Here is a 19,040-nt window from a genome sequence, read left to right as displayed (position 1 = left end):
GGAATTTAATACAGAAAACAAGCACTGTTGGAGCAATTTGTACCTGAAGCCAAAGCTTCACAATACTCAAACGTTATTTCATTCATAAAAATGTTTAATCTACATTAGTATGCATAGATATAGAAAGTCTTCGGATACATGATTGTTGTCAAGCAAAGCAGTTAAGGGTTTCAAGATAAAAAATATTTTTTAAAAAGTTTAGAAATCCCTGACCCATCATGTATAGACATCCTTACAAAATGTTTTAGATGTGCACCTGCATGTAGGTCCGCACAAACATAGATATGTTGTTCTGACTTTTTACTAATTGCTTACATGTTTTGGGTTGGTCATCTTGGTAGCCTAGTTGTTAAAATGTTTACCTTATAAGAGCAATATCTGTGATTCGATTCTGGCAGGTGCAACCTTTGTTGCACGTCATCCATCTCAGTTATTCTTTCTTACCATTGTCCTGTCTGTCTCTAATATCAGCTGTCAGTTATGGTTGAAAAGGTCACAAAAAGTCAGTTTATGTGGAGCTATACGATGAATAAAACAAAATGTTTTTAAGAAAGATTTTGCCCCACATTGTGTTTGACCCTTGGAAATCTGGATTGACATTACTTTTCTTGTGCTGCTTTCAGTTGCCTTTCACAAGGATTTAACCCTGTGAACCCTGAGCAAATTGGTGTGATTTCCTTCAAAAACATTGGGAAAAAGTCAATGAGCAACTTGGCAAGAAATGTCCCACAAATTGCAAGACACTAGAAGATTTAGAGAAATAACTTTAAAATAGCTAGGGGAAAAATATCCAGAGAACTATATTTATAATCATCATGAATATATATTTTTTACAGAATTAGTACAATGTTAAAGCAGTTTTTCAGGTCATTTCCTTGTTATTTTATTTTATTGTGTTTTATTTTATCTTTTATTTTCCAGTTTTTGTTGCTGTTTCTTTTTATTTAAAAAAAATCTAGCTAATTCTTGGGTCATTTCTTTTTTCTTTGCTTATTGCCTTCTTATGTTTTCGAAAGAAAACAAGCCAATTTGCTCAGGTTTCAAGGGGTTTAGGAAGGCAAGGACAGAGTTCAGTACAACAATGTTACCACTAGGAGGTGTTTTATTCTGATCAAATGGTTATGAAAATAGTAAATATCTGAAAATGCTCATCCCTTTTGACCACAATTTGTTTTATTTTTTCGCATTCACATCGGCATTTGAGTTCATGTGCTGTTTCAAAAGTGTTCTGAAAGGATACGAAGTGTATGATTTTCTACACCAGCAAGTTACTAAACCATTTATTCATGCCAGCAAACATGGCATTGACACAGATATTTACGTACTGGTAGTAACAACATCCAAACTCTAACAGTAACTGTAACTCTCTTCCACCAGGAACAAGTTTGTGGAGTTTGATATGAAGCCCGTGTGTAAGAAATGCTACGAGAAATTCCCTCTGGAGCTGAAGAAGAGACTGAAGAAGCTGTCTGAAACAGTCGCCCGGAAGTAAACACACAGCGGAGCAGCTGGAGAGAGGGAGAAATAGATGAGAGGTTGCCACGCAAGTCGCATTTCCAGAGTTGACAATCGTATAAAATAGGATTTTTGTGTTTTATATAATTGGTTAGTTATTTCAGAGGAAAACTCTACTTTATGTCCTTTTAGCTACAGAGAATTATTGAATGAGCCTGAAACTGACCGTCGGGCAAATGGTTGGTCAGTCAGTCAGTCAGTCAGTCAGCAGGTTCAGTACCAACCTCTTCAGTGCCTTTAGCTCATATACTGCACTCTATATATCTCACATGCTTGCCTTATTTCAATGTATCTACTAAACCTTAATATAGATGACAATGATGGTGGTCCTGTATTTCAAAATGACACATGAGCTTTAAGAGAACATCGAAATGTTAGATTGGAAAAAATGCGTGTTGACAGACCGTTCAACTGCTCCTCAACTGCTCCTCAACTGCTGGATCTGACTCATGTTACTGACCCTCTTGGATAAAAATGGAGTAAACCCAAAGAAAGTTCTGTGGAATTTGTATATAGTATCTCCAATATTCACTGTTTTTCACCAACATGTATTATTTTATGTATGTGTATTTTCTTTAATATTATGCAAAATAAGTGTGTTTTTAGCTCTATAAAGTTAGAATTGTGTTTTGCATCTACAGTTTATGACAACATACCATCACCTCCTTAATGCTACAGCGATGGGCGCAACCATCACCTGCAGTATGTTGGATTGCCTTCTTATGTGCTATGCATTTAATGTGTGAAACAATCTCTATGTAAAGTGGTATTTACAGTGAGTTACAAGGTTATTAGGTTCACTTTTACAATCTCATATAATCCAAATAACAGCCCTGAAATATATCCAAAGCTCATGCTTTTCAGTTTTTGTTTGATCTCATTTACAGTAAATACATCATGGCGACAGGATATTGTGATGCAGTCCAACTACGGCTTTAAAAATTACTATGTAGGTGAAGCAACGCCTCTGCTCTGACTCGCTGTCAACAAATACTGAACATAATGAGCTTCACCATAACAGGATTTATTGCATGGCAACTGGTCACTCTGTGTGTCTTGCAGCACGATGGCTTGCAGCATATGCTGAGACCGGATGTTGGAGTAATGTTAGATGTTAGAGAACATGTGTTTCTGCTGTTTGTAATCCAGAGAAAGTGATCCTCTTAGAGAGGTGTACCGACTTCCTCAGGGCTCAGACCCTCTTAGGAAAGAAAGCCAACTGTTGTGAACAGGAAGGAATAGTTTCACTTGAGCAGTATTTTATCACAAAAGGCTTATATTTGCATAGTTTATTAGAAGAACACATTCCACTGTTTTATGAAAATACAAAGCCTGTGTTGCTGGGAATTTCCCCACCTGTGCCGCAACATTTCTCGTATGTCATGTAAAAGTAGAAACTAGCCACTGAACTTCAGCTCCCCTAAAAATAGTCCAGTGGATACTTTTATTTGATATGGTACTACCTGGGCGACTGAGATGACTTCACACAGACAGATACTGCTACTTATACTGTATTTTATCTTCACAATGCTTGTCAAGAGACAATATTTATTCATCTAAACACACCAAAGTGCATGTTTTAAACTTGAATGGAAAACCATTTTTCATTTTATCTAAAGTCATTCTGTAAATTCACCTAAATAAACATGTATAACAACACTCAGTGTGCATGTAGTAATGTTTTTGATTCACAATTTCTCACCTCTCTGTCAGAGTTTCACATGACATCGTCAGCAAATTTTGGAAGCACAGGTGTCATAATCACACAATCACATGTATATCATTTTTTGTTGTGGTTTCTAAATGTTTTTAGCAGCTTTGGCTTCATTGTTCTACACAAAATTTGATGTTTTGACTTACTTCAACTAAAGTACTATTCACTGGATTATGCCTGAAAGGCAATTGTCTTGAATTTGAATTTGTGAAGTCTTAGTTGCCATAAACATTGCATTTAATTTATTCATCTTTATTTTTGTCAAAATTAATCAATGATGTTACCAATCTTTAAAATGAACACTGTACCAAATATATGCACTTAGCATTTGAGTTAACTAAATCTGCTAAAAATATTTCTTCATTAAACCTGCCTCTGATCATATGTATTTCCTTTTTAGTGACCTTTATACATAACTGCAGTCCATTAATAAGATTTATAAAAATAAAAAAAAATCAGACTTAAATTTGATTCTAAATGATCTTGAAATAATCTTAAAATGCATCATATTTAAGTGTCTGATACCAGTAGACACCCTGTTCATAAAATTTTAAAAATTGCAGCTTTCATTGGATTTTAATATTTTCCTTTAATCATTAATTTTGCTAACTAGTATTTCCGTAAAATAGCACCAAACAAGGTTTCATTTGTATTTGAGTGGTGTTTTGTAAAATAATACATTACTATCGCTGCAGACTATCACACCTAATAGCAAGAGTGTGTGGTCCAGGTCCAGACAGATGGTTCACCCTCTGGTTCACCCCAGCCAGCCCACCTCTGCTTCAAAATAAACTGCGTCAGCGTGCGTCAAACGGAATCCTCGCTTCTCATTGGTCGAAGAGCCTGATTCAAGTCCCACGTGACCCTCTGCCATTTGACGGTAATGAGACTGCGCAACATCATCATGGGGAGTTAACGTTACGGGTGACAGTCGAACCGATATTAATGTCCGTTTTTATATATTGTGAATCCTCGGTATTCGGTGCACTACAGTCATTTTTTTAAAGTGTTTTTGGAGCCATGCGGCGGAGTAAGGCTGAAGTGGACCGTTACGTCTCCTCAGTACAGAGTTCCTCTCCCTCACTCAAAGAGGTAAGTTGAGCCCCGGCGGCTAACGTTAGCATGCCGCTGCCATCATGTCAGACCACCATGTGTCAGCCAGCCGGTACGAGGAGATAACCAGGGTCAAATAAGCACTAATTGTGGTTTCAGTTAAGCGGACGTTTAATCGGTTGGTGTATTTTTGTGTTCAGTTTAACGTCTGTTAACTATTCCTAGCTAGCAGCGCGAGCGCAGCTAACCGGCATGATGACGCCCGACAGTGTGTCCTCCCCTTTATACTCAGAAATGCGCGGCATGAGCAACTAGCCGTGCTAGTTAGCCATCCGTAGCAAAGATAGTTTGACTATTTGTACAGCTAGCGGTGTTTTTGTTTTACACCTGGAACAACGTTGCTTCAACCCCCTCTTTTACCAGAATGTATGCCACCGGAGCTGCACTCAACCTTATTCAGAAAACCTGTCATTTAGTTTAATTGACGCGTTGTCTGTAAAGAGAAGTTTCTGGTCTGTCTGGTACATAGCTAATTTAACGCCAAAATTCTCTAAACATTAGCTGAATCTTTAACCATGCTGATAAGAAAACGGACACTGATAACCTCATATATGCGTAGTTCAGGTCATTTGACTTTGTGGGAATGAAGTCATTAAATTACCCTGAGCTACGGGAATGACAAAGTCGAGAAATCACAGTTGTAGTCCTTGATTTGAAAATTCAAAATTTTAGTTTTAAAAAAAAGTTACAAGTGTCCATGTACAGTTTAAACATGTTAAAATCTGATGCACTTTACCAGATTATATTTTAATGCTAATTCACACCGGCAGTCCCGCCACACTGAAGAACAAACACACAGCACAATAACATATTAATATGAAGTTGTACAAAAAAGAAAAACAAAAAGACACAAGACAAGTAATACATACAATAGCACATGATATAAAGTGATACACAAAAAGAAGACACAAGACAGACAGTGCAACATAAAGCTGCACAAAAAAGCACATCTCTCACAAAACATGCAATATAAAGCTAGACACAATAGTGCATTACAAGTGAATGCTTGTGAAATTAAAGGAAGTTATAAAGTCCAGGTTACGGGTGACATCATACAATATTCATAAAAAACACCTATGCATTTATCAATAAACTCATATTAAAGTCAAATATAAAAAATAGATGATAATTAGGTACATTTAAATGATTTTAAGCCCATGCTCTAAAGTGTCTTATATACAGGGCTTAGATCCTTTATAACATTTGTGTGCTTGGTAATTCTTTGACTGTGCAAATTGAATTATTCCAGTTCTAGGCGTCATACACACATGGAACCATGTACCCATGTATTAAAGGAATAGTTCATATTTTTTGGGTTGTAGGTGGATTGTATGGATCTCATCAATTTATCCATTTTGATCTGCTTATCCTGGGTTGGGTTGCGAGGGCATCAGGCTGAGTAAAGTGCTCCAGATGTCCCTCTCTCTAGCAATGCTTAGTGACCAGCTCCTCCTGCGGGGTCCTGAGATGTTTTTAATTACAGACAGTATATTACACACAGTAGATGTTAGTCGCCACGCTCTCAAATTGAGGAGGCAGGCTGGAGTTCAACATGGAAGCTAAGCAATCTATCGGAAATGTTAAATACTTAAAATATTCCTAATGTAGTATACACTCAATTGATAAAGATTTTTTAGATGTAAGTAAAAAGGTTTTGTTGCTGACCCCCATCCACAGCAGTACATGTGTCGGACTCCAGTCTGCATCTCCAAACTGGGAGGTGTGCCAACATCTCCTGTATGAAATTACAGGCCATGAATAAGTATGCCATACAAGCCCAATTAAAAAAACAAATCTAAACTATCCCTTTAAATCTCATCAAACAATGCTAGCTCTAGCATCAATTCATAAATGGTGATAATCCTAAAACTATGTCTGCTCATGTAATGTTTGCTTTTACCACATCAGGAGGGTAAGTGAACAGTCATTTCTATCTTGGATAATATCTCCCTATGTGACATCTTGTGAGTCAACTTTTAACTGTAAATGATCTTATCCTTTTCCCTGCTAGCTAACATAACAAGCAAGATAAATAGGATTAAAATTATTCAAAACATTTTTGCTTCACTGATGTTCATCCTTAGTGTTTTCTCTCCGCAGAAGCCAGTCAAAGGGTTTTTATTCGCTAAATTGTACTTTGAAGCTAAGGAGTATGAACTTGCAAAAAGGTAAGCATATAAGTTTCCCACTTGTTGACTGAGTGTGTTGCTGCCTCTCAGGAGGTCTCCACTACACTGACAGTTGCCTTGTTATGCTCTTCTTAGACATGTATCGGAGTATCTCAAAGTCCAGGAGAGGGATCCGAAAGCACACAAATTCCTTGGACAGCTCTACGAGAGAGAGGGAGACATCAACAAAGCAGTAGGATGTTACAAGGTAAGATGGGGAAATATGTTCAAAACAGAGCCTGTCTTTTTGAAAGAGTGCGATGGAGTGATGTGCTTCTTGAAATCAGAGTTCTCTTCCAAATGCTTTAAAACAAGGCCAATGAAAGTCTGCCACAAACCCTGCATTTGACATCAGTAATTGCAGGGTTGGTGTTTCAAATTCTTACACCTTCTGTACACTTGTGAAAGTGTCCTTGATTTTAAAATTTCACCAGGTGTCCAGGCTAGTCTGTTATCATGTAAACGTGAGCCATTCAGGTTAGAAAGTGCAATGTACGTGAGTACAGTCCCTTAATAGTGGTCAGATTAGAAGAGGGATGTCCAGTAATTAAGGCCAGTGCTTAACTACAGTTTCCCTACACATTTATCAACACTGGCATACAGTGCAATCAATAAGTATTTATACATGTGGCTTTTGTATTGTTGCTCAACACATTGTATAGTAGAATACAGAAAAGTGCTGACATTATGCTTAAGAATAATAAATAATTTTAAAAAAAATGAAACGTTAGATTTATTCATAAAGCTAGACCTATTCACATGGGATTAATTAAAAAAAGGGATCAATCTGATTAGTGCCTTAAACGAGCCACACGGTTTATGATGCTTCATGTTAATTAAGATCGTTCTGGAAAGGATTTTATTAAATAAAAAATTATATCAGGTAGTTCTCTAATAGTCAGCTTTTCCCCCCAATCTTGTTAGCTGTACATTAAATGACTTGACCTCAAGGCGGCCAACTCTACAGCCTGGTTAGAAATCTGTGGCTTACGTCACAGCTCATGGATGCCAGCATCTGACTCTCCTAACATCCTTATTTTTAATTTTTCAGTTTCTTTTCTTTTTTTTCTTTGAGTGAACAGACTCTCTGTTAGGACTGTGTGTCAGCAAAAATGCATCCCTGTCTCGCAGGTTTGCTAAATCTATTCAGTTTTGCCATCATACACATAGAAAGTGCACAGAGCTGAAGAAATCAATTCTATATGAAGAGATCCATTTGAAAATACAAAGTGTCTGTTTTGTAACAGTCTTTATTATTGCTAGACCAAACAAACAGGTATTTTGGGCTGGCATTAATACCAATGCAGGGAGGGGAAAATACAAACATTGTCCTGTGTGTACTTGAATTTACTTAAAGGCAAATTACATCTAAATTTAAAACAAATTTGTATGCTTTCTGTTCCGGCTCACTATTTTTCAGAGCAGCGACACAAAGATTTAGATATTTTTCCCTCCTTCTTTGGTGTGAGTTATGTGAAATATGAAAGTTACCAACACAGATTTAGATTGAGACAGTAAGTAATCCACCAAAGTGAACATTTTATGCCCATTGTTCTTTTTGTTTTCTAAAATGCAAACAGCAAAGTCCAAGAATTGATAGTCAGCTATCAGAAATGCTCAGATAGGCTTTGTTAAAGTGTCAAGTTTTTATTCTCTTATCACAACTTGGAGAGACAAATTTTGGCAGGGCATATAACTAGGATTTCTTAAGTAAATTTATTTCATTGAAAATCAAGTCCAGAGCCCCCCAAAAATCACAAATCTTCCTCCGAGGGCTTTGTAGTCTGCTCAATGTAAGCCACCTTCTTGCTTTAGACGCTCAACTCATCATGTTTATTCAGTAACCTCATTTGGTCTCTCTGATATGATAAAGGGAGCCATCAAACTCTTGTCCTTTCCCACTTCTCTCATGTTTTGGATGTTGATTTTGAAGGAGTATTGTCCTTTGAATCAATCACATGTCTGCAGGCTTTTTCATAAACTGACACCAGTATGTCTGCACCTCTATGTGTTTATGTAGCGTTCAGTCGACTTGAACCCAGCCCAGAGGGACCTGGTGCTGAAGGTGGCTGAGTTACTGGTCAGTAAGCAGGAATGTGACAGCAGAGCAGAATTTTGGGTGGAGAAAGCTGCCAAGCTGCTACCTGGAAACCCTGCAGTCTTCAACCTGAAGGTGAGGCTCCTCTTCTGAACCTCCAGTAGGACCTCCATCAATCACTGCATCAATAAACTATTGAAGTCATCATATGCCACTCTTTTAAAACTTTTTTTTTTACTTGTGTTTAACTACCTGTAGGAAGGAGGTGCATATTAATTACAGTTGGAAAGGACGCCACACTGACAGTCTTTGGTTTATCTGTGTTCTATGCAGGAGCGTTTGTTGAGTCGTCAGGGTCAGCCCGGTTGGAACCGGTTGTTTGACCTCCTCCAGGCTGAGCTGGCAGCGAGGCCAGCTGACGCCCACGTGAACGTGAAGCTGGTTCAGCTGTTTTGTCAGGATGGACGCCTGGATGAAGCTGTCAAGCATTGCCTGGCTGCTGAGAAAAGGGGCATGCTGAGCCAAAGCCTGGACTGGTACACAGTGGTGGTGCGCACACTGCAGGTCAGCATGTGTTAATGTTGTCATTATACCAGAATTTTACATTTCAGTCCTGTACTAGTATAATTAAAACGATGATGATACTTTTTTCAATGACATGACAAAAGAGGGAAAAAAAACAGCCAGGCACACAAAGTAGAATAATTTTTTTTTTTTTTAATTTTTTTTTTTTTAAATGAACAATGTGCACACAGTCCTTGTACAGAAGAAGTTGCTAAACATGTTGTCATGTGGTTGTTTTGGTTACTGGAGCAAATGCTGTAACAGCTACAGGTTGAGGACCAGTGGATTTTCTTCCCCGTGGTTTCATCCGTGAAGCCTTGAAAATCTGAGTGTGGATCAGTTTTGTTTGTTTGTGTTTTTTACAGCTTCGGTACTTTCAATACTATTGAATTTTTAATTAACAGAGATTGTATTGTTTAAAACGCGTGGTATCAAAAAATTATTCAAAATGAATAAAGAATAGATATTTTTGACAACCTTATAGGGCATACTTGACAAACGTGCATGTTTTAAGCTTCTGTGAGATTCTGTTAAATGCTATCTGCTTAACTTCAAAATAACACAAAGAAATGCATGACCTTTGTTTCAGGAGTATCTGGCTCAGCCCAGCATCTCCAGTAATGAGAAGATGTGTCGGCGTCTCCAGAGAGAGCTGCTATTGGCCCACTGCAGCCTACTGAGAATCACACTGTCTGAGAGTGCCATGCAGCCCAGCCTCGATGCGCTCACAAGGTAGGTCATGCTGAAGTCTGAGGGTGTCAATACACATATCCTACAGACTAGCTGCATCAATAAAAATTACTTTAAACCTTGAAGTCCACTTTATTTTCATTTCTGGAATTGGGAGTGATTTTTCCCAGCCCTCAGTTTCTTTATATTGATGTTGTTTTCATAAGTCCTGGTCACAATTCATACGAGTCAACTAGCTGTGCTAACAGAAGACATGCAATGTGTAAACATTTATGAATTAGTGTGGCCTTATAGTGTTCCTAAACATTATGAATGTAAACAAACCTTAAGTAGCATCATAAAACATTAATTAGTTAGATCTGCTTGTTTTTTGGCTATTGTATTAGAGGATCAGTTAAACGGCAGGTTCCACTCTGTGTTTTGAATTTGGTTGTAGGGTGAGCCTTTGGTTGACATCATAGAAGAGCCATAACATTAAGTACAAACTCAGAAAGACTTTGAATTGGCACAGCTGATTTTACGAAGTATAACACAGTGGTTTAGATTTAAAAATGTATTTTTCCTACCTTCCATTTGTTTCCATTCATTCTGCTGAAGCAATTACACAACTGAAGGAATCTGCTAATTATGAGACTGTGTGTTTGTGTGTGTGTGTGTGTGTGTGTTTGTGTGTTTGTGTGTGTGTGTGTGTGTGTGTGTGTGTGTGTGTGTGTGTGTGTGTGTGTGTGTGTTACAGTTTTGACCAAGCTATGCAGACGATTAGCAGCATCGCTGGCCGCCACACAGACGAGCTTTGTGAGGTGTTTGTGGAGATGAGAGGTCACCTCTACTTGCATGCTGCCACACTGCTGCTGAAGCTGGCTCAGGATCGCCAGCAGACCTGGAGAGCTGTCATTGACCTGGCTGCACTGTGCTACCTGCTGGCATACCAGGTACTGATACAGCCACCTGCAGATTGCCTGTCAGGAACAGGGCTAACCTTTTACCTGAGCCATCACAGACACCTGAATCTTTTGTTTGATGCAGATTCTCTTTAAGATTTTGAGGTAGAAAAATATTTCAAATGTGATTATTTTGTTGGTAATTTTCCATTTATGAAAATAAACAGCTTGAATTAGTGTTCTTAAAAAGCAGGTGTCTCAAAAGTGGGTATTGTCATATAATCTGGCTGTCTTTTACTTTTTGCTTAGCTTGTCAAGTCCCTTACTGTTCTGTCGTTATGCTGTCTTTTCATAGTTTCCTCTAACAAACTTTTTATTGTAGCCAAGGCCAGATACTTTTGACTACATTTTGTTTTGTTTCTCCATCCACCAGGTCCCGAGACCAAAGCCAATAGTGACCAAAAGAGACCAGGCAGCACCACAGCTTCTGGAGCTGCTGGCCAACAACCGCCAGAGTCAAGCCGGTCACATGTTGCTGAATCTGAGCACTGATTCCTCCACCTTGATCAGAGAGGTTGGTCCATATGTTCTGATTCAGTTTAGATATGGTGATAACTTTTTTTTTTTTAAAGATAAGTTGTTTGGGCTTTATTGCCTTTAATGGACAGGACAGTTTAAGTTTGAAAGAGGGAGAGAGAGAGGGGGTGACATGCAGCAAAGGGTCAAGGCCAGAGTCGAACCTGCAGCCGCTGCGGCAAGGATACAACCTGTGTATATGGGGCACCGCTCTGTTCACTGAGCCACTGGGTGCCCCAGATGATAACTTTATAAAGCTGCAATAAAAAGTACTCAAGCTGCAGTAAAAAGTACTCCACGTCACTATCAGGCGATGTAATAAATTAATGGGATTAATTTAAGTTTGCCCGTGCTGAACATTATTTGTGGAACAGAAATTTTATGCTACAGGTGCATACCACTCTGTCACAACCATGACAGATGCACTCCTGCTTTGTCTCTAATATGTAACACCAACATTACTAATTTCTGCATCATATCAGACAAACTGCTCTGATTAACTGAATTTCTGTGTTGGACATGATTTTATGTTTTCTCTGCGTGGAAAGGTGGTGGAAGCATTTGGGAACCCAAGTGGTCAGGACTCTCTATTTGAACTCCTGTTTGGACCACAGGCCTCCTCTGGATCTTCCTTTATTGCCAATGATGACATTCGTTCCATTAACACCATGGCTCCAGAGCTGTCTCAACTCGCCAAATGTGATGCTGGTAAGAAACAAAAGATAATCTTTCCTTTTTTCCCTCAGTTTTTCCACATTTATTTGTAAAATAGAAAGTAACACACACCAAGGTTTGTACTCAGGGGCTGATCGCTGCCATTAGACTTGAAAGCAAGAAACAAAGAAACAAGTTTTGCACAGTCTGGTTCCAGATACATGTCTCTTTCAGATGATGTTCGGCCCTCGGGCCATCTTCAAGATTAAACAATTGTCACTTTCTTGTCCTACTATATTTATTTTCACAGTTACACTTAGTTTATGCAAAAGCCCTGGAGCTTTATTTTTTTATTATAAGCAAGCTCTTTGTTGAACTTGAGGTTTTAATGGACTCCAGCTTCTTATTTACATTCAGAGTACAACAAAAAATCCCCTGTTTGCATAAATTTATTTCATTGTGAAATAGCAAAATGTCAGCGGACCAACCAGCACTATTTGGTGGGCCAGATGAGCTAGTGAACCATCAGTTAAATATCAGGGATCTAATGTTTTGGACAGATCCAATAAAAGTGCAGCACAGTATTTTTTTCTCTGGAGAGGGAATAATATTAGTTAGTAACACAGCAGTCCTCAACACCAAAATATTTTTCTGCACACAAGCAAACTCTTATGACATTTTAAGTACTCCTACACTGTAATCACTTCGATGCCTCCTCTTCAGGCGCCATCCTGCTGCATGCGGGTGACTTGCAACATCTAAGCTGGTTGGGGCTACAGTGGACCCTTCTGGACCAGAGACCAGGGCTGCGGGACTGGCTACAGCAGCTTTTTCCCCGGCTCACTCTAGAAACCTCCAAACTGGACACCAACGCACCGGAGTCCATCTGCCTGCTCGACCTGGAGGTAGGTGGAACGATGTGGGCTGGTGCGGTGAGACCACATAACACAAGATGAAGCTTTGCAGGAGAGATTTACAGAGTTTGTCCATCATCTCCAATATTTACATTACTTAAAAATGTTTGTGTTTAAATATCTGTCTGTCTCTTGTCTGGCTCCATCCAGGTCTTTTTATACGGTGTGGTGTTCTGTAGCCACTGTCAGCTCCAGGAGACAGCAAAGATCAGCAGCGGCATGAACCAGCAGCAACAGCAGCAGCTCTACGAGCCTCGCTGCCTCCCCCTTCCCCTGCTTCGCCTCTTGACCACTGACAGACAGAGGGAGTGGTGGGATGCCATCTATAGCCTCATTCACAAGCGAGCAGCGTGAGTAAAACTTGAGTTAAAACAAAATGCACAGTATATTGATTCAAATATAAGCTGTGTCGACCAGTTTGTTTTTTTCCACGTGTGGCCCAATGGATAAGATTGGTTACCTTTCTTTATGGTAAGTTGTTGTTTTAAATGTAAATGGATGTAACAAAAAGTGGATTCGCCTCTAGTGGTCATCTGTGCTATTCCTAACTTAAACCCATTCTCACATGTTCAGATATTGAGACAGCACACACCCCAGCGTCAGACTGCATACGCAACATATATATGTATATGTAATGTAATGTATTGTATTATTGTATATAGAATAAGTTTGTATTCTGGCTGTCAATGAAGAGTTTGAGTGGCCCTTATAGTCACTCCTACAAAGTAAAAAATACTTTTAATAATACTTTTATGTATTTTAAAAGTAATTGGGGACAATTTGGGACATTGGTTATGAGCCGAAACGACATACAAACTATCATTTAACTTCCTCATATTGTGTCTCTTATTATGCAAGTGCAGTGCCTCTTTTTTTTCTTTATTTACGGAGCAGTCTCGTAATATTATGGTTTGTATGCTTGTTTCTTAAAAAAGCAAGAGCAAAATAGTGAAAAGTAGTATAAAATAGTGAGGATGCTAATAAGTTGTAATTTATGGGGCATTTGATTTAAAGTATTTAAGCACTAAATAATAATTTGAACATGGCAGGTCTCTCATAGGCTCTAATCAAAGTTGTTGGTAGAAACACATTTTTATCTCAATGTTTTTGCAAAAAGACTCTCCTGTGAATATGTGACTGTTAACGGTTTGAAATCTTGGGAAAATTGTTGAAAGTGAGAATGAACTCTACAGTTTCCAAAGTTGTTGAAAACAGGATTAAAGTAACATTAAACCTCTTCTCTGCAATATCAGTGTTAAGTTGTGGGCACAAACATGACATTTTCACAAGAGCAGTTGGGTGCCTACAGCTCTGCCACATACTTACTTTGTCCTTGTTTCATCCAACTCAGAGAACTTGTTTGTTTTATTGTTCATATTTTATGTGTCTAGGTATTCAGTGTTTTTGTTTAATGTCTCCTTGTTGTGTCTCGTGTTAGTCCTGGCATGTCAGGCAAACTGCGGATGATCGTGCAACATGGACTAAGCACTCTGAGGGCTGGAGAGAAACATGGGCTCCAACCAGCGCTGGCCATCCACTGGGCGCAATGTCTCAGTCAGACGGTACATGAACTGTCACACACACACACACACACACACACACACACACACACACACACACACACTTTTTCCACAAGCTCAGCAAAAAGCCAGCTTGATAAAAGAAATAATGTGTTTTCCTGAGACTTCCAATTATGGCATTGCTGGATGAATCTATGTTTACAGTATAACAGGTTACAGTGCACATATCTAGCTTTGCTGTAATGCAGTGTCAGAGCTACTATGTGGCGCTTTGACAGTCCAAGATTATTGGGTAATGTGCAACAGGATGAAAGTATTGCATGTAGAACTGTCACAGCATAAAGTGCAACACAGTGTAGAGATGGACAGCTGTATTTGCTGCATGGTCATCATTATTAATATTTCAGTATGATGAACATTGCCAAGATGGTCAGCTAGACAGGAGTTCAGATCAGTTGTGGGTGGCAGTTGCACACACAGAGACGTGCAGCATGGCCAGAAAAATAGCACTTGGATAACTCCGCACCTTGCCAGATAACTGCACAGACACACGTGCCTATCCACCTGCTTCTCTCTGTCACTTGGCTTACAACTGTTAAATTTGATCAAGATTAAGATATCCAAACAGCTACATGTGCTGGTTCTCTGACTGTCCATTTGTTTCTTGGCAGAATTTGAACAGCTGATCTACTTGTGTCAAAAGTGTATGAAGTGTTTGTTTTGTTTATGTCTATGTTTATGTGTATTTGTCTGCCCTTCATTAAGCGAATCTGGTAACCTCCTTTCCTGATGTTCAGCAACCTTTTATGTTTGATAATCCAGGGAGATGGAATAAACTCATACTACGACCAGAAGGAGTACATCGGTCGCAGTGTCCACTACTGGAAAGTTGTACTTCCACTTTTGGAACGGATCAAAAACAGACGCAGTATACCAGAACCACTTGACCCCCTCTTCATACACTTTCCCTCCAAAGACATTCAGGTTAACACCGTCTTCATGTTTTTCTTTTATTATATTAAATTTTGGATCGAAGTGGTGATGGATGGATATTACTTTTGTCCACTCTCAACATCTTCATGCAATGTAGTCTTGTTTTTAACTATTTTAATTTTACATTTTTATGAGTATGAATGATGTACTTTTTGCAGTGTTTACACATTGTGTTGTATTGTGTGGGATTTGTTTAGAATTTATAAATATGTTGATTTCAAATGTATGAACCTTACACATACTTGACCTTCTACAATTTCCAATCAGTAAATGGTTATGTACATAGATTGTAGGTAGTTTGGTATAACTTGGGGTTTGAGGTTTCATTGCCACTTCAGCCAACACAGGAAATATATGCACCTATAATACTAACAGATGTTAAGAATTGAATGGAATTGCTTACAGTTTGTATTTGTATGCATGTTCCTTTTCAGATTTCTTCTGTAAAGGGCTATGAAGAGGAAGCCAAGATAGCATATGCAGCTCTCCTTGACATTGAAGGCAAAACAGAGGAGGCCATAGCTACCTTGGAAACCATTAATAACATGTCATCCATCTGGCATTTGGCACAGGTGGGTCACACACATGCACAACAATAGCTGTCTATTTTGTGGTTTTAATAGGTTTGCACTAAAGATGATTTTTGTTCAGATTCCTCAACCAGTTTATTCCCTACTCCCATTCATGGCAGCTAGCTGTCCAACAGTTTCTTTTGAGACAGGAATAGTGCCTTGCCAATATTTATTATCAGATATCTTCTCAAGAATATATAACAAACATTGTGAAGTTTAAGAATAATAAGCAATTGCCTTAGGTCTTGGAAAAATAAGTAATACAAGACAGAAGTAGGTGCAAATTCAGCAGTGTTTGTCTGTACCCCAAAAGCCACTCGGGCCCTTTGGTTTGGCTGATAGTGTGGTGTTTGTTTTTCACTGCATCTTCATATGTTTGCAGCCTTAGTACCGACACACACAGGCACTTGCCCCTCAACATGCCTCCATGGTGAGCCGGCTAGCAGATATTGGTGCTAATTCCATAAACAGCACTAACAACAGCAACAGTGCCGACAGAGCTTACAGTGTTACATTATGGGGGCCCAACAACACCATCCCGTCGTTAGTGTTAACGGCCATATTTGGGCAGTGCAGAGCGGCGACACTGGGCTAGCCGGTGGCGTACCCTCAAAGGGACTCACATGAACTGACATACGTGTGGTTATCTACTCCAACAACCCAGAGTCACAACGTACACAAAGATGACATGAAGTCATTCTCAGTTCCATGCTTTGCTTTTTTTCCTTCACAGATCTACCAGCGGCTGTCAGAGGAGGCCAGCAACGGGGTTGAGGAGACCCAAGACAGGTGCATCACATTTCTTAGAAAGTTTAGGACCTATCTGACCAAGATCTACAATGCTAATGCAGATGACATTGAGAGGGTAAGTCCCACTTGCTTTTATGTGTTAATGTGAGCAACTCTGCAGCTGTGAACATGGTTTGGCAGATCCTTAAAAAGTCTTGAAAGGCATTGATTTAATTAATCTTAAAAAAAAAGGCTTTACATGGCATTAAAATTTCTTAAATAAATCTTTAAAAAGCCATGACAACTGTTTAGACATGGTAGATAGGATTTAATGAATTGTTTTTTATGATGTTGCATTGTGAAATCTCAAAACAATTAGTAACACAGTCATTGACCTATATAGAATCCCATATAAGTCAATATCAAGAAATACAAAATAGCCAAGAAAACGTGCCAATTTCCCAGTTTTGTCCTAACCTTGTCTCTGCCACAAGACAATAACAGTCATGTTTTATTTTGCAATAAACATTTGCGCAAAATTTACAAGTCATAGATGTTTCATTTATGTATTTTTTTTTCTACATTTAACTTGCCTTAAGCTTTCAGAACTCTGTTTGTAACCAACTGTTACACTTGTGTCCCAGCTTCCTGTCTCCATGGAGGAAGTCTTGGATCTCCTGAATGACGTGAACCAGCAGCTCGGCGAGAGTGGGGAGGCTATGGATGAAGAGGAGGAGAAGGAGGAGGAGGGTCAGAGAGGACCAGCCCACTCCAGCCCTGCTCATCCCACAGAAACCTCTGCCACCATTTCCCACATAAAGTTTTCTACTCCCTCTCCTAACAAAAGCCTCGTCTCTCCTTCCAAAAGACACCTGGTAGGCTCAGGTCATTGTTTCATATTTAGAGGAACATCTGAGATTTCTTTATTTCATTGATATTTTAAGTGTTTCCTTTTATTTGTCACAGAGATCATTCTTTCCGTGTCATTCAGATTTCTCCCAAGACGCCACCTCATTGGGTGGAGGACCAGAAATGTCTCCTCCAGATGCTGTGTCAGCAAGTCGAAGCCCTCAAGGTCTTCTTTGCTTTTTTTTTTCAATTTTTATAATTATTTCAGACAATAACACACTTTTCCACTGAGTAGGAATAAATCAGTAAGTGAGAACAGTGTTAAAGTTTAAAAGAGAAACTCAAAGCAGTATGGTATACTATGTTCTTTTACTGATGGGAATAGATGTTTAAGTTACCCTTAATTTATCATAACCAAAGGTAAATATAGAGGAAGTGACAGCAGTAAATGAAATGGAAGCAGATCATATTTACACACATGTGATAACAGGGTGTCTGCAGGTCCTTAAAAAGTCTACATTAAATTTGAATTTGTGAGGTAATATTTGATGTAATTTAAATGATCCATTCTCTAATTTCTTTTTGCCAAAATCAGTTAAGCTCTCCTTTATGACAGTTTTCAATTTCTGATGTTGGATACCTTACAGCTGAACATTATGTTTTACTTTATACTTTTGCATTCCTGTTGGCAAAACAGATTAATCAGTCTCCCTCTAATTACCTATTCCCTACTTTAAACCTACCTCTGCAAAGGACCGCATATATATTACTTACGTTCAAACTTACCTGCAATGCTTGAACAAATGGTAATTTAAAGAAAAGTCCTAAATGGGGTTAAGAAGAAAAGCTTGAAGGGGTTTTAAAGAGCATTAAATTTAAGTGTCTGATACCTGTAGACACTGGATGAAATGTATTTAGGAAACAGGGACAATACAGGTTTTTAATAATAGCCTATTTTAATTAAAAACCTTCTTATTGCAGATAAGGTATATAAAAATCTATCTGAAAACTAGAGCAATAATTAATTAGGAAGTTTACAATAATTAACATTTAATCAGTATGTGTTGTTTATTTTCTAGTTTTTCTACTTTTAGGTGCCATATTGAGTCACTGCTCATTACGGTCCTTGTTTTGCAGAATGAGGTTCATGATCTGAGACACAACTCTTCAGGGAACGCAGGCTCCCCTCATCACAAGATGTACGGGGAGAGCTACGGGGCCGAGGGCCTTCAGGAGCCCTTTACCCCAGTCCAGTCCTACCATGGGGCTCCATTAACAGGTTATTACACTACATAAAATAAAATAAAATAATTTTTTTTCTGTTGTCTACAAGTATTGGATTGACATTGTAAAATTAACAACCTTTATATTTTATTTTTTTTAAGTTGCCACTACAGCCCCCTCTATGTATTACAACCAGTCTCCTGCTTATAACTCTCAGTATCTCCTGCGCACAGCAGCTAATGTAACCCCCACTAAGGTAATTATAACTGTTGAACACTACTTTACTGTAATAACAGTATTCGGAGTTTATTGAATGACATTTTCTT

The 19,040-nt window shown here is 38.7% G+C and overlaps 2 protein-coding genes across 7 annotated transcripts in view; both read left to right on the top strand.

Annotated features, from left to right (window-relative positions):
• LOC121948778 (LIM and senescent cell antigen-like-containing domain protein 1) overlaps positions 1-3,174 on the top strand; it is a 35,953-nt gene extending 32,779 nt beyond the window's left edge. For all 5 annotated transcript variants that reach the window (XM_042494242.2, XM_042494243.2, XM_042494241.2 and 2 more), the window contains one exon: positions 1,378-3,174. Coding sequence is in view for 1 of the 5 variants with exons in the window: in XM_042494240.2 (XP_042350174.2) it covers positions 1,378-1,492 (115 nt within the window). In the remaining 4 variants the exon portion in view is untranslated. The remainder of the gene's footprint in view (positions 1-1,377) is intronic.
• A 929-nt stretch (positions 3,175-4,103) lies between these two features.
• Positions 4,104-19,040, top strand: part of ranbp2 (RAN binding protein 2) — a 30,832-nt gene continuing 15,895 nt past the window's right edge. For both annotated transcript variants that reach the window (XM_088083082.1, XM_042494554.2), the window contains exons 1-19: positions 4,104-4,321; positions 6,443-6,510; positions 6,607-6,718; positions 8,531-8,683; positions 8,882-9,112; positions 9,702-9,844; positions 10,539-10,734; positions 11,117-11,257; positions 11,808-11,967; positions 12,637-12,818; positions 12,978-13,177; positions 14,266-14,389; positions 15,170-15,331; positions 15,775-15,912; positions 16,646-16,777; positions 17,286-17,516; positions 17,633-17,716; positions 18,628-18,769; positions 18,876-18,970. In XM_088083082.1, the coding sequence (XP_087939208.1) occupies positions 4,250-4,321; positions 6,443-6,510; positions 6,607-6,718; positions 8,531-8,683; positions 8,882-9,112; positions 9,702-9,844; positions 10,539-10,734; positions 11,117-11,257; positions 11,808-11,967; positions 12,637-12,818; positions 12,978-13,177; positions 14,266-14,389; positions 15,170-15,331; positions 15,775-15,912; positions 16,646-16,777; positions 17,286-17,516; positions 17,633-17,716; positions 18,628-18,769; positions 18,876-18,970 (2,766 nt within the window). In that variant the 5' untranslated portion in view covers positions 4,104-4,249. The remainder of the gene's footprint in view (positions 4,322-6,442; positions 6,511-6,606; positions 6,719-8,530; positions 8,684-8,881; positions 9,113-9,701; positions 9,845-10,538; positions 10,735-11,116; positions 11,258-11,807; positions 11,968-12,636; positions 12,819-12,977; positions 13,178-14,265; positions 14,390-15,169; positions 15,332-15,774; positions 15,913-16,645; positions 16,778-17,285; positions 17,517-17,632; positions 17,717-18,627; positions 18,770-18,875; positions 18,971-19,040) is intronic.

The sequence above is a fragment of the Plectropomus leopardus genome, chromosome 10 (assembly GCF_026936395.1).
Source record: "Plectropomus leopardus strain MGB_pleo_1.0 chromosome 10, ASM2693639v1, whole genome shotgun sequence".
Taxonomy (NCBI): domain Eukaryota; kingdom Metazoa; phylum Chordata; class Actinopteri; order Perciformes; family Serranidae; genus Plectropomus; species Plectropomus leopardus.
The sequence above is the reverse complement of the archived record's forward strand: the minus strand, read 5'-3'. Positions and strand labels throughout refer to the sequence as shown.